At 38.5% G+C, this 16,455-nt stretch overlaps 1 protein-coding gene across 1 annotated transcript in view; it reads left to right on the forward strand.

The window, feature by feature from the left end:
* The window catches only part of apba1a (amyloid beta (A4) precursor protein-binding, family A, member 1a), a 32,638-nt gene extending 17,000 nt beyond the window's left edge, over positions 1–15,638 (forward strand). The window contains exons 4-14 of the mRNA XM_061037517.1: positions 7,154–7,252; positions 7,446–7,485; positions 7,689–7,834; positions 8,365–8,397; positions 9,115–9,201; positions 9,533–9,718; positions 13,395–13,574; positions 14,037–14,249; positions 14,332–14,451; positions 14,547–14,687; positions 14,792–15,638. Coding sequence (XP_060893500.1) covers positions 7,154–7,252; positions 7,446–7,485; positions 7,689–7,834; positions 8,365–8,397; positions 9,115–9,201; positions 9,533–9,718; positions 13,395–13,574; positions 14,037–14,249; positions 14,332–14,451; positions 14,547–14,687; positions 14,792–14,863 — 1,317 coding nt within the window. The 3' untranslated portion in view covers positions 14,864–15,638. The remainder of the gene's footprint in view (positions 1–7,153; positions 7,253–7,445; positions 7,486–7,688; positions 7,835–8,364; positions 8,398–9,114; positions 9,202–9,532; positions 9,719–13,394; positions 13,575–14,036; positions 14,250–14,331; positions 14,452–14,546; positions 14,688–14,791) is intronic.
* The last annotated feature ends 817 nt before the right edge of the window (positions 15,639–16,455 follow it).

Genomic DNA, 16,455 nt, shown 5'->3' on the forward strand with positions numbered 1-16,455 from the left:
AGAGTACATTATGTGTTCATGTGTTCATACAGAGTACATCATGTGTTCATACAGAGTACATTCATGTGTTCATACAGAGTTCATTATGTGTTCATACAGAGTACATTCATGTGTTCATACAGAGTTCATTCATGTGTTCATACAGAGTACATCATGTGTTCATACAGAGTACATTATGTGTTCATGTGTTCATACAGAGTACATCATGTGTTCATACAGAGTACATCATGTGTTCATGTGTTCATACAGAGTACATTATGTGTTCATACAGAGTACATCATGTGTTCATACAGAGTACATTATGTGTTCATACAGAGTACATCATGTGTTCATACAGAGTACATTATGTGTTCATGTGTTCATACAGAGTACATCATGTGTTCATACAGAGTACATCATGTGTTCATACAGAGTACATTATGTGTTCATGTGTTCATACAGAGTACATCATGTGTTCATACAGAGTACATCATGTGTTCATACAGAGTACATTCATGTGTTCATACAGAGTACATTCATGTGTTCATACAGAGTTCATTATGTGTTCATACAGAGTACATTCATGTGTTCATACAGAGTTCATTCATGTGTTCATACAGAGTACATCATGTGTTCATACAGAGTACATTATGTGTTCATGTGTTCATACAGAGTACATCATGTGTTCATACAGAGTACATCATGTGTTCATGTGTTCATACAGAGTACATTATGTGTTCATACAGAGTACATTCATGTGTTCATACAGAGTACATTATGTGTTCATGTGTTCATACAGAGTACATCAGAGTTCATTCATGTGTTCATACAGAGTACATCATGTGTTCATACAGAGTTCATTCATGTGTTCATACAGAGTACATTCATGTGTTCATACAGAGTTCATTCATGTGTTCATACAGAGTACATTATGTGTTCATACAGAGTTCATTCATGTGTTCATACAGAGTTCATTCATGTGTTCATACAGAGTACATTATGTGTTCATGTGTTCATACAGAGTACATTATGTGTTCATGTGTTCATACAGAGTACATCATGTGTTCATGTGTTCATACAGAGTACATTCATGTGTTCATACAGAGTACATCATGTGTTCATACAGAGTACATCCATGTGTTCATACAGAGTACATTCATGTGTTCATACAGAGTACATTATGTTTTCATACAGAGTTCATTCATGTGTTCATACAGAGTACATTCACGTGTTCATACAGAGTACATTATGTGTTCATGTGTTCATACAGAGTACATCATGTGTTCATACAGAGTACATTCATGTGTTCATACAGAGTTCATTATGTGTTCATACAGAGTACATTCATGTGTTCATACAGAGTTCATTCATGTGTTCATACAGAGTACATCATGTGTTCATACAGAGTACATTATGTGTTCATGTGTTCATACAGAGTACATCATGTGTTCATACAGAGTACATCATGTGTTCATGTGTTCATACAGAGTACATTATGTGTTCATACAGAGTACATCATGTGTTCATACAGAGTACATTATGTGTTCATACAGAGTACATCATGTGTTCATACAGAGTACATTATGTGTTCATGTGTTCATACAGAGTACATCATGTGTTCATACAGAGTACATCATGTGTTCATACAGAGTACATTATGTGTTCATGTGTTCATACAGAGTACATCATGTGTTCATACAGAGTACATTCATGTGTTCATACAGAGTTCATTATGTGTTCATACAGAGTACATTCATGTGTTCATACAGAGTTCATTCATGTGTTCATACAGAGTACATCATGTGTTCATACAGAGTACATTATGTGTTCATGTGTTCATACAGAGTACATCATGTGTTCATACAGAGTACATCATGTGTTCATGTGTTCATACAGAGTACATTATGTGTTCATACAGAGTACATCATGTGTTCATACAGAGTACATTATGTGTTCATACAGAGTACATCATGTGTTCATACAGAGTACATTATGTGTTCATGTGTTCATACAGAGTACATCATGTGTTCATACAGAGTACATCATGTGTTCATACAGAGTACATTATGTGTTCATGTGTTCATACAGAGTACATCATGTGTTCATACAGAGTACATTATGTGTTCATGTGTTCATACAGAGTACATTATGTGTCCATGTGTTCATACAGAGTACATTCATGTGTTCATACAGAGTTCATTCATGTGTTCATACAGAGTACATTCATGTGTTCATACAGAGTACATTATGTGTCCATGTGTTCATACAGAGTACATTCATGTGTTCATACAGAGTTCATTCATGTGTTCATATAGAGTACATTCATGTGTTCATACAGAGTACATTCATGTGTTCATACAGAGTACATCATGTGTTCATACAGAGTACATTCATGGGTTCCTACCAAACGGCAACCTCCAGTCTTGAGAAATGAAGCCAATGCGAAAGTGTAAAATCCTGCAGTATGTCGAGTGTCTGCTTGAGGCTGGCTCCAGGAACTACGGAAGTCACAAACACATGACTGTCAAAAAATCAGTTTTTTACAGTATAAATAAACATTTTTACAGCCTGGTACAAAAACAGAAATAGGTCTGATTAGTTATTGTCATCACTGGCACACACACACTGTACGGTTTCGATTTTGATTTGATACGTGTTATCCATAGTTAGGTGCGTAGCAGACATGATTGACAGGTGGGTGTGATATAATGGTTGACTGAAAGTTAGGCTGAGACAGGATTTCCAGCACGGCGGCTGCTGCTGACGAGCTTCTGGACCCCCCTGCAGTAACAGATGGGTGACGTCACTCAGGCTTCATCCTTTAATATTTACAGTCTAATTTTCATACAGAGAACATTCATTTGTTCATATACAGTGCATTTAACACATTCATATATAAAATCTAAAGTTGATATATGTATTATATTCATAGAGAGTGAGTTTCACACATTCATCTCATCAGTTATTAAAGATATAAAGTGTGTTTTCTGGTTGGTTGGTGACACAGTAAACAGATGTTCATGTGTTCATATAGAGAGTTTATTCATGTGTTCAATAATGGTGACACAGTGAACAGATGTTCATGTATAGAGAGTTTATTCATGTGTTCATTAATGGTGACACAGTGAACAGATGTTCATGTATAGAGAGTTTATTCATGTGTTCATTAATGGTGACACAGTGAACAGATGTTCATGTGTTCAGAGTTTATTCATGTGTTTATTAATGGTGACACAGTGAACAGATGTTCATGTGTTCAGAGTTTATTCATGTGTTTATTAATGGTGACACAGTGAACAGATGTTCATGTGTTCAGAGTTTATTCATGTGTTCATTAATGGTGACACAGTGAACAGATGTTCATGTGTTCAGAGTTTATTCATGTGTTTATTAATGGTGATGCAGTAAACAGTTCCAGGTTGATGATGCAGAGCTGAATCCTGATACCTGAGTGTTACCTGAGCTCTCAGGTGTTGTATTTAAACAGCAACCGCCTCTCTAAACATCAGTGTACCTGCAGCAGCTACCGAGTCAGTTTGTTCAGAGAAAACATGGAGAACTTCTGGATGTATCAGGTCGAGAAGCTGGAGGAGGAGCAGAGCAAACAGGAGGAGCAGCGAGAGGCAGAGGAGGAGGAGGTGTGCTCAGTTTTATAGATGAAATATGTTACCTGTGTGATGACATAGTGACAGGTGTTGTAGACAGTTTATTACATATCTTTAGTTTATGATTAAGTTGTGTATAGAGATGGTTTGGTGGTATATGTTATAGAGATGTATGGGTTATCGTTTGATGTTTGATAAAATGCGTTGGACCCTGAGGTGAATTAGCTGATGGTGTTTTCAGGAATCATTTCATTGTTTCAGACGACAGGTGATGATTTTATAACGTTAACAGATTAGTATGATGCTCAGGATTTACAGCAGATCTTACAGTTAGTTTTCTGTTTGTCACAAACAGTTTTATAATAAACCTACAGAACAGCAGCCTGAGGTGAAGACAAACAAGTCAATGAAAATATTAAACAGGAAATACTGAGCTCCTCTTTTTGGTGATTTTATAAATCCCTTTTACAGCTTTAAATTGTGAGAAGTGACTGTAAATGAAGTTAGATGGTGACATCATTGTTTTCTAAAACCTGAACAGACACCTGAGCAGGTGTTTTCAGACCTGTTAGACCAGAACTGACATGGAGCAACAAAAAGGGACAAACAGACCAAACATCAGTCATTTGACTTTTTAAAGTTCCAGTCCAGCATTTTAGACCCCGTCTTGCTTTTTTGAGCAGAAAGTGACCATATAAACACAGAATGAGAATCTATCTGTAGTGGAAACTGATCAGAGTTGAGTTATCAGAAGGTCATGGACAGACCTGCCGCTCACTAACCTAAATCTGCTGTAAGATAGCGGCAGGTTAATGAATCATTTACAGGTGCAGTCGTCTATTCCTGACTCCATGCCATAGACTGTAAATATTAATGGACGTAGCCTCAGTGACATCACCCATCTGTTACTGAAGGGGGTCCGGAGGCTGTGGCGGGTTTTAAGCCTCCTGACAAACCGTTATGTCACGACCAATTGTCAATTAGGTCAGCTACGCGCCTCACTAGGATAACACGTATCATTCATAAAATCAAAACTGATGCGTCTGCCTGCGTTTGTACTAGGCTTTAAACATGTTAACAGGCTTTTTTAAATGTGACTTCCGGGGCTCTTGGAGCCAGCCTCAAGCGGACCCTCGATGAACTGCAGGATTTTGCACTTCCATTGGCTTCATCTTTCAACACCGGAGGTTGCCTCTTGCTCCATGCATAGGCTGCACAAATATCAATGTGTGACAAATAGGACGGGTATGGTTCTCACTGACACAGATAGCAGCTAATAAGTGCTAACATGTAGTAAAATAATTGTATAATGTGACCGGTTGTACAAAGTGAAGCTCAGACTTCACGGTCTGACAGTTGAGTTGAATGATCTTGTACTTGGCTGTAAACATGTTTATATAGTATCTGCTGTAGAGGTTGGCATTTTAAAATGGGGCTCTATGGGGATTGACTCACTGCTGGAGACAGCCTCTAGTGGGCACTTGAGGAACTCCAGTTTTTGGTATACAAGTTGGCTTCATTTCTGAGCCTCAGAGGTTTCTTCCAAGTGGAATGTCGGAATAGTGTCATTGACTGATTTCTTATTTCCTATGTTGTTCTGGAGTAAAAGAATAAAACTGTCGGAGTAGGGTTAGGTGAGAACAGAAAAAGGTCAGATCAGAGACAGGTGAGCAGGTGGCTGTATAAGCTGATGCCTGCAGAATGTTGTGTTGTGATGTGTTTGTGCTTTCTGAGATGATCTGTTCTGATGTTTTGTCTCTGAGCTGCGGCTCGTCCTGCTGGTGTGTTAGCTCTTGTGAACAGCAGGAGACGATCACTGCTGTGTAGCAGACACTGTGTGTGCCTGGTAAACCCTGACCAAATATTAAGACATGGACAATCAAGTAACGCTTAAATATAATCTTTTTAAAAATGGTATAATGATGAAGCAACAGAGCAGAAATTTAAAGAAAAAACTCAACCAAGCAAGGACCTTAAAGTGTCTGAGAGCAATTCAGTCATGACAGAAAAAATGATGATTAAGGATGATTTTAAATCAGATGAGGAGATAGATGATTGTTTTAATTATTTTCTTCAGAGGTTTAAAAGTCACATATTAAACTTGTTTTCGACAAGTTTAAATAAGTCTCAGAGGTCCCCAAAACATGTCTGTGAAGTTTCTTGTTATAAATCTGCTCTGATCCTGTATTTCATCATGCCTATAAACCCCTAAACAGAGACACAGAGCTGTGTCCTCTCACTTGTTTTATACATTTTATACCCTGAGGAAGTTCCTAATGAGGAAGACATATTGTGAAATTTGCAGATAGCACAGTCACAGAGAGTCTGTTACAGGTGGAGGACACAGCATCTGGACCAGTGGACCAGAGGATTTTATCAAGATTTTAAAGTTAAAGTCAGTAAAACTCAAGATCTGTAAATAGAAATTAGAAGGGAGTCATTTTCTAACTGAAATTTAGGGACAGACTGTTGAAGAGGCTCAATTTTATAAATATGGGTATGTTATTGATCAGCTAACATTCAGTGAAAACACAGAAGCTGTCTGTGAGACTCACCAGCGTGGCCTCAAACTAAACTGTGTGGTTGTTGTAAATGAACACACTGTTCTTCAGCTGCAGTCCGTCCTCACCTTTGGCTTCATCTCCTGGTTTAATGACCTTTTATTCAGAGACAGAAACAGGCTACACCGGATCATTAAAGTCGCCTGTAAAATCACTGGTGTTAAATTAGCCGACCTGTCTCAAACCTTTAGAGTAACATCCAAGATCTCTCAGTGTCCTCGACCTCCTCTTCAGTTTGAGCTCCTCCCTGTCGAGGAAATTTGTATAAACTTGACTTCACTCATGAAAGATTCAGGAGACTCAGACGACTTAAGTTGAGGATGTTTATATATGACTCACGAGGAGAAATTACATTGTCTTGCCAAGCCAGTTCTGTCAGACCGTCCCATAGGCTTCGTATTTATCCAACAGGAGGTTCAGGTTACCGAAGGTAGTAGAAATACTCCCATCTCTCAAGAACACAAACCGATGACTGATGATGGTTTACTTTCTCTTGTAACATGTTGTACTTTATTTCTATTTGCCTGTGTTTTCTATTTTTTATGGTTTTATCTGTCTGCAAATTAATTTGTCCTCTGAGAAGTTGAAGTAGAAGTGTAAACACGCAGGAGGAGAGGAGCAAAAAGCAGACAGTAACAGGCAGACAGGTGTAACACAAGGATTTGTGACCTTTATAAAAACCGTCTGACAGGACGGCAGGTCAAAGTAAGAAAACAGGGGAAGTGAAAACAGACGAGATGAAGCATAACTACAAGGCTCAGTGAGTGCGATAGATGTGTGCAGTGAAGACAGGCGAGCAAAGACTTTCAGGTAACTGCAGGGTAAGAATAATAATAATATGAAAGCACATCTTTGAAGTGTTCAGACTCTTCAGTTCCAAAGATCAGTTTGTGCTCTGAAACATGTGATGTTCTGAAGCTATTGTTATGATCTGTAATACTGATCACTTCATGTGCCATCTAAAGAGGATTCACAAATTGTTTGGTGCTCCTTCTCGTCCTCCTTCAGTCTCCTCGTTCAGGCTCCCCGTCTCCTCCAGGAGCCGAGTCTTCCAGCCTCCACTTGCTGCAGGACCACACCTTTGACTCCTCCCCCTCCACTACTGAGGTCAGAGTTCAATCGATTCTAACAGATTATATTATTCTAAACAGATAATTTCATTCTAACTTGATTACATTATTGTTAACACATTATGTTGTTGTGAACAGACGTTTATAATCTGTTCTGTCTTTTTTTTTTTTTTTTTTTTTACATCAATATGAATCTGTATGCTTATATTTATTTTTCTGTTTATGTTTAGTCCAGGAGAAGTCTGGCCTCCTTCCCCACATATGTAGAAGGTAAGAGCGCCCTCCTCTGCACAGGAGGTTTCAAAACATGGCAGCTATTTTAATCAATGACTGTTAGAATGTCTGATAACATGATGCGTAACCTGGTGAGATTAATTAGTTTAAATCACAGATTTATAGAAAGGAACGACAAAGTGTTTGTGTGTAAGGGGGGTTAATTATAACACATTGACACTGAGCCCCCTGCCCTTCAGTCCCAGGACCATGTGACCCTGAGGACCTGATCGATGGGATCATCTTTGCTGCGAACTACCTCGGCTCCACCCAGCTGCTGTCGGACAAAACGCCTTCCAAAAACGTACGAATGATGCAGGCGCAGGAGGCCGTCAGCAAGATAAAGGTTTATATTATTATTATTATTATTTATTGTTTTTTACTTTATGTGTTGTAACATCTTTCTTTTCATAAAAAAGGTTTAAATCCTCAGAGTTGACCTCGGAGCCAATTGTAGTAATAGTCATTAAATGGAAGTGAATTATTATACAATAAGTAATTATTATACAGAGTGATGATGGAGTCTAAACAAGTCTGTCCTCGCGGTCTAAACAAGCATTTAAAACAACAGAGACCTCTTCTGGTGGAATAGGGTTACTGCAGTTTCATTGATTTCATGAGCTCCATGGTGTCAGTAGACTCCATCAGTGATTATATAATGAACATTGTAATATAATTAATACGACCTGACAGCGGATTTAATCTGTTTTTAGCTTAGATTTAGGATTGTTGTATCAGCATATTTTACCTGTTTGTGTTACCTGTGAACACATCACCTGCTGTGATCACAGTCACTCTCTGATAGTTCAGGTGTGATAGAACAACCTGTGATCAGTCCGAGATCTAACTCTTCTTCTCTCTCTTTTATTCCTGCAGACGGCCCAAAAAGTTGCACAAAACAGGAAGAAGGTGAAGTACCTTTCTACCTGTCTCCTCCTCCTCCTCCTCTCTGTTTGTGAACAGCTGTTTTTCTCCTTCTTTTTGTCTTTAAAGAGAGACAGTGTGTTTACATGCTTAGTTAAATGGAGCTATAGTATCATATGCTATATCAAGCTTCAGATTTATTACTCAATTTAATTGGACTATTGTCCTTGTCCCAGTACACAAGCATCACAGGAGAATCTGTTTATCAAAAGAAGTATGTCTGACTTGTCTACAGTTGAGTACAGTACCCCTTTCAGCTAGTTACTATTGGACCTTCTTCCTGCTGACCTATCACATACCAAACAATCGACTGTGGTCATTCCTAATTTTCCTTCGATCCATATCCTCTAACATGTTGACCTCCTCCTGCGGACTCAACATGTCCTGTGTACCTTCGTCTGTTTCTCTCACCAACAACTCTCCATTTTGATACCTTTGTTGTGTTTTCTTACCGGCTTTCTTCTTAAACTTTTATGATGTTTGACTTCCGGGTCAAAGCCCAGCGTGGGAACTGTGGAGCATGCTCAGAATGTCTAGTCCAGTTTGGATCTGATTGAAATGTAATCATGTAAGAGTAAATAGGTGTGATAGCCTGACTTGGAGAAAGTCCACATAGAATGACATCATGTAAATTTACTGACTGTGTGTGTGTGTGTGTGTGTGTGTGTGTGTGTGTGTGTGTGTGTGTGTGTGTGTGTGCAGGCCCCCGAAGGTGAGCCTCAGCCAATGACAGAGGTGGATCTGTTCATCTCCACACAGAGAATCAAAGTGCTGAACGCCGACACACAGGTGATACACAAAAAACACACTGTTACACAACACAACACATGAAGTACTTTAATCAGCCTCATCACTTTTATTTCAGCAGTTTATTAATCATTAAAGCTTCTCATTGGTCTGGAGGGACCTGTGAGAAATTAAGCTACTCATCTCTGAGATATTGAAACAGAACAAACATCAGATTGTAATCCAGATTGATAATCTGCTAAATGATTTACAGAAGAGATTATAACACAGTTAAATGGATGTTGGCTGTGTTGTTTTGTTTGCTCAATTTGTTCCTCAGATTTCTATAAACTCTGCTGTGTTTATATTATATTTATGTTTCTCTGCTCACCAGGACACCATGATGGATCATCCTCTGAGGACCATCTCCTACATTGCTGACATCGGGAACGTGGTGGTTCTCATGGCTCGCCGCAGGATGCCCCGCGCAGACTCCCAGGAGCACCTGGAGGCCTCCGACCCGGGTCAGGACAGCAAGCGGCAGTACAAGATGATCTGTCATGTGTTCGAGTCCGAGGATGTGAGTCCAACTTTTTAAATCTTTATAGATATATTTATTACAAAGACTATGATATATTCATTGTATAAAACTACTGCGTATATCTCTCTCTCTATATATAGACAATACAAATGTATACTGTTTATAAAAACACTGACTGATAAGATATAGACAATTTCAAATATATACTATGATATATGGACTGATTAAAATTATATAGAATGTACTGTACATAGAAAAATAGACATTTGTATACTGTAAATGAATACATACAGACTGTTCAAAATATAGACAGTTATATTAATGAACTGTATACAAATATAAAGACTGTATAAAAAAGTATATAGCTAATCTTATATATAGACTGTATATAAGTATATAGGGTTATAGTGGACTATGGGTGGACCCATGCATGCCCAGAGAGAACATGCAAACTCCACACACAGTGGCTCCTGTCCGACGGGGCTTGCTCGCTGTGAGGCAACAACGCTAACCACTGCAGCAATAAAAATGAATAACAACATTTCAAAATAAAACAATCATATAATAATAAACAATAAAAACACAAATGTATCAGCTTATCAATCAAATATACAATTAAAACCAATACAAACAAAATGGGAAAAGAAAATTACAACCCAATGGAAAGTCACTAATCAATCGATCAATCTTTATTTGTATAGCACCAATTAATAACAAATGTCATCTCAAGACACTTTACAAAAGAGAATATAAAAGGCCTTACTCTTCGTTGTATTATTTACTATTACCCAACATTAAACCAAATGTTCAACTTTTTCATCCAGTAGATGTCGCCCTTGTGAGCCAGCATTAAACCAAAACAAACTGCTGTATGGCGACATCTCCACTCTCCTCCTGCGGAACACCTCAAATCCCCATCCACTCAAATTGAGTGAGAACGAAGCAACGTTTAGCAAAGTTACAGCGGCAACGGAAAATTGCCTGTTAAGAGGCAGAAACCTCGAGCAGAACCAGACTCATGTTGAACAGACATCTGCTACTGTGTTGAGCTTGAAAAGTGGGATAGATGGAGATGCAGGAAGAAGGAGATGGATAGAGAGAAACAGAACAGCAACAACAATGAATAAGATAGATTTATAGCTACAATGTCAGTAATAATGGTAAGAGTATAGGTAGTATGAGCAGTAACAGCTTAGTATGATAAAAGACTGACATTAGAAACTGTAATGATGATGAAACAGGGAGGACTGATAATGTTAATTATAGACGAAGTTGAAGTTGAGCAGCTTTAAGATTCACTGTAATATTTATAATAATGATGATAGCTGTAAGGCTGATATTAATAGATGTAGCAGCCGGCCATCCACACAAACGATTAAGAAGAACCTACGAGACAAGGGAGCTTAGGAGCTCCGAGTAAGATATATGGGTAGTAACTTAAATGGTACATTAAAATTTGCAGCTAGTCATATGCAGTAATAAGATGTAAATGCAAACAGATAGAGAAAGAGGGAGAGACAGGAGCTCAAGGTGCCAGGTCTCCTTACAGACTAAGCCTATCACAGCCTATCTAGGAGCTGGTCCATAACTGTATAACTTATAACTATAAGCTTTATCGAAAGGAAAGTTCTAAGCCTACTCTTCAAAGTACAGAGAGTCTCTGCCGGACCCTGACTGGTAGATGATGGGGGGTCAGGTAACTGAAGGCTCCACCTCCCATAGTACATTTAGAGACTGTACGTACCACGAGCAGGCCTGCATTCTGGGAGCGTAATGTTATCAAAGAGTAATACGACACTATTAGCTCTTCAAGATAAGATGTTGCCTGGCCATTAAGAGCTTTGTAAGTGAGATGAAGGATTTTAAATTATATTCTAGGTAGCCAGTGCAGAGAAGCCTATACAGGAGTAATGTGATCTATTTTCCTAGTTCTAGTCAATACACGAGCTACGGCATTTTTGACCAGCTGAAGAGTGTTTAGAGACTTACCAGGCCAGCCTGATAAAATAATTACAATAATCCAACCTGGAGGTAACAAATACATGGACAAATAGAACTCCCAGATTCCTAACGGTGGACGTTGTCACCATCAAGAACAGTTATCTCATTAGGAAAAAGTCTCTCTGAGGTTTTTGGGGCCATACAGAATAACTTCAGTCTTGTCTTACTTAAAGGCTTTATATGCTATTTTTTGATCCAGTAGATGTCGCCCTTGAGCACCAGCATGAAACCAAAACAACTCGTGCTGCATTGTTGTATTAGCATGCTAATGCTAGCAATCTTTATTATGCTTGTATCTAAATTTACCCGAAATGACTGTGATCTAGAAACACTTACGTGACATTCAATTAAGCAGTGAGCACAGTATGTTATTCTTCTTTTCTCTAGTCCCTCAATTAAACAACTTTTATACGCGAGGGGATGAGCCGGGCGGCAGTCCGGGCAATGTAAACAAACTGAAGATAGGACTCGGAAAACTCGGAAAGCATCACAGACAGTGGGACTCGGCTGTTACACCCATTGTAGACAGTCATGACTCACAGAGTTATTTTCAGAGGATATACTTGATTTCTATTACATTTAAGTGTGAAAAATTGCATATTAAGCCTTTAAGCAGCAAAAGATTTTTGGTCATCCAGGTCCTAATGGCCGTAAGGCATTCTTCTGGTTTACATAACTGATCGGTGACATCAGGCTTCATGGATACGTTGAGTATTGTCTGCATAACAATGAAAATTTATGGAGTCTTTCCTCATAATATAACCCAGAGGAAGCATACATAATGTGAAGAGAATCGGTCCAAGTACTGAACCTTGTGGAACTCCATCACTAACTTTGGTGTGCAATCTAGGACTCATTAACATGTACTAACTGAGATCGATCTGAAAAATAGGATTTCAACCAACTTAAAGCAGTTCCTGTAATGCCAAGTAATTGTTCTAGTCTCTGTAATAGGATGTGACGGTCAAAGATCTAACATGACGAGCACAGAAATAAGTCCCATCTGAGACTGGTAGTAGATCATTTGTAACTTTTACCAGTGCAGTCTCAGTACTACGGTGGGCTTGAAATCCTGACTGAAAATCCTCAGATAAAGTGTTGTAATGGAGAAAGTCACATAACTGACTAGCCACCACTTCCTCCAGATAAACAAGAAATAAAAAAGAAAAGGTCCTATTACAGATCCCTGTGGTACTCCACATGTTATATCAACAATGCTTAAAGCTCAACTATTCATTATTACATACTGTTCACTTTAACTTATATAACTGGTTAACCATTTCAGAGTGTCACCTTGAAAACCTTATTGTTATCGTAATTTAGCAAAAAGATTATTGTTATTGACAACTTCTCTTGGCATGTTAATCAAGTCAAAAAATAATGTGTTTATTATTTATAATTTAATAATAATTATCTCATCTTTAATAGACTGTTTATTGACACATTTAGAATAAAGGTATATTCTTATACATATACATTATTTCATGAGAAGCCATCGATGTTGTTGATGATGATGATGATGATGATGAAGAAAAAAAAGGAAAAGAAAAATTGTCCTCTGCCTCTGTGCACTGCCCGTCAGCACAGAGGGTGGGACATGCTCATCCATTCACATCGACAAACTGATGGAAGAGGCTGCTATGTAAAGTACCCATGGGTAGTAATCACATTCACACAATTATAAAACAATATATTTATATATTTGCCCCCTCAGGCCCAGCTGATCGCTCAGTCCATTGGGCAGGCATTCAGCGTGGCGTACCAGGAGTTTTTACGAGCTAACGGTATAAACCCGGAGGACCTGAGCCAAAAGGAGTACAGCGACTTGCTCAACACTCAGGACATGTACAACGACGACCTGGTCCACTTCTCGAAGTCTGAGAACTGCAAAGATGTGAGTACAGAAAAATCCAAACACTGTAATTTGTTTGTGAATTAAAACTCATTAACTCATAAACTCATTAGTGATGTTTAATCTACTACAGCTGCTCGACCAAAAAGTGTCAATCACAACAGCAATGGTACATCAAATAAATAATCATAAAACCAAACTAAAAAATGTAATGTTAAATATTTTTCTGTTATGATGACAATGCTATAAAATGTGTGTTGTTTGGTCTGTTTTTTAAATATCTTCATTATAATTGTTTAGATTAAAGACGTTCTGACTGTGTTGTTTCTGTCAGTCTTCATTATATTTAGATGCTTTTGTTGCTTCTGTCCATCTGTTTAAACATTTTAAATATTTTTTAGAATAGTTTCTGTCTGTGTGTTGTCTCAGACAGTTTTATTATATTTAAAATGTTTTGGAGTATTTCTGTTTGTTTTCTTATTGGCTGACCTGCTGTGACCTCAGGTGCTCATAGAGAAAGGTAAGGGGGAGATCCTGGGTGTGGTCATCGTGGAGAGTGGGTGGGGCTCCATCCTGCCCACCGTCATCATTGCCAGCATGATGCATGCTGGTCCGGCAGAGAGGTCTGGCAGACTGAACATTGGAGACCAGATCATGTCCATCAATGGGACCAGTCTGGTGGGACTTCCGCTGTCCACCTGCCAGAGCATCATCAAGGTGTGTCTTCATTTTTGATAACAGACATTACAGGTTTATGGTTCGGGGAGCAGAGGGAAGACTTCTCAAATTCTCTCTGCAGGGTCTGAAGAACCAGGCTCGCATCAAACTGAACATTGTCAGATGTCCCCCGGTGACCACCGTACTCATCAGACGGCCTGACCTCCGCTACCAGCTGGGCTTTAGCGTGCAGAACGGCATTGTGGGTAGTTTTGTAATTCTGTTTCTTGGTAGGATTGGATTTTCAGATTTGCTGTTCTGTTCATCATGAGAACAAATGCTCTTTTTTGTCATCAGATCTGTAGCCTGATGCGGGGGGGCATTGCTGAGCGGGGCGGGGTCAGAGTTGGTCACCGAATCATCGAGATCAACAGCCAGAGTGTAGTGGCCACACCCCACGAAAAGATCGTCCACATCCTGTCCAACGCTGTGGGAGAGGTGAGAGGTCACTCTGCGCAAATACGTAGCTAGTTTTCACATGCTCAATAAAATACTTACTTTCAATTGTTCTCTGAATTAACCCATTGTTGTTTCTGTGTCAGATCCACATGAAGACAATGCCTGCGGCCATGTACCGCCTGCTGACGGCTCAGGAGCAGCCTGTTTACATTTGAAAGGACAGAGTCTCCAATGTTGGTTGCAATGTTGTGTTCTGCAGCCTCGTCTTTATCATAACAACACAAATGTTTGATCTGTTACTGTGTTTAAAGGTAAAATGAGTAACAGAGGGTTTACACCTGAATCACCTGTTCTCTGCTGGAATTTGTATCTGAACATGTGTCAGTCTTAAAACACGTCCACATTAAAAGTGTCTTTAATGTTCCGATTGGGAAACTCACACAGTTTCTGTCATTGTTAAATAAGAGAAAGCAGAAGTTAGAAACCTTATTTTTATGAGCTTGGCACTTAACCCTGATTGTTGACTATAAGGCAGCCTGCACAGCAAGTCCTGACCTTCACAGCCTGACGCTGCTTTCTGCCACGCTGCTATCTCACTGTCAGACCTCTGCCTGTTTGATGTGCTTTTATTTCCTCCTGTTGTGGAAACATGTAATGAGACCAGCCTGCTTTCACTCTCACATCCCCATCCTAATTACAGTACAAATATTTTACTTTAGTTTTAAATTTATAAACCCTGTACAAATGTGTTACTTTACTTAAATGTTACAAAATACTGTATTATGTGTCACTTTAATGGAACACGCTGAAACACTGTACAGCTGTGTACTCTGCACATCACAGACAAACTGAATCTTTTTCATACTTCCTCACATTCCATATCTGCTGCTTTGTTTGATCTCAGCATTAAAGGTTTGATATTTCATACGCAGAGCTCTCACACTCTGCTGTATCCCCAACGGTGATAATACACAAAACAGCTGTAGTAGCTTCACTTTACATGATTTACACCATGTAATGAACAACAATCTAACACTATGTAACAACACATCAAACAAACACCATGTAACAACACATCAATCTAACACAATGTAACAACACATCAATCTAACACCATGTAACAACACATCAAACTAACACATGTAACAACACATCAATCTAACACTATGTAACAACACATCAATATAACACCATGTAACAACACATCAATCTAACACTATGTAACAACACATCAATCTAACACTATGTAACAACACATTAATCTAACACAATGTAACAACACATCAATCTAACACTATGTAACAACACATCAATCTAACACTATGTAACAACACATCAATCTAACACCATGTAACAACACATCAATCTAACACAATGTAACAACACATCAATCTAAAACCATGTAACAACACATCAATCTAACAATGTAACAACACATCAATCTAACAACATGTAACAACACATCAAACTAACACTATGTAACAACACATCAATCTAACACTATGTAACAAACACTATGTAACAACACATCAATCTAACACCATGTAACAACACATCAAAATAACACCATGTAACAATACATCAATCTAACACCATGTAACAACACATCAAAATAACACCATGTAACAATACATCAATCTAACACCATGTAACAATACATCAATCTAACACCATGTAACAATACATCAATCTAACAATGTAACAACACATCAATCTAACACCATGTAACAACACATCAATCTAACACCATGTAACAGCACATCAATCTAACACCATGTAACAACACATCAATCTAACACCATGTAAC

This window comes from Labrus mixtus, chromosome 5 (assembly GCF_963584025.1).
Source record: "Labrus mixtus chromosome 5, fLabMix1.1, whole genome shotgun sequence".
NCBI classification, from domain to species: domain Eukaryota; kingdom Metazoa; phylum Chordata; class Actinopteri; order Labriformes; family Labridae; genus Labrus; species Labrus mixtus.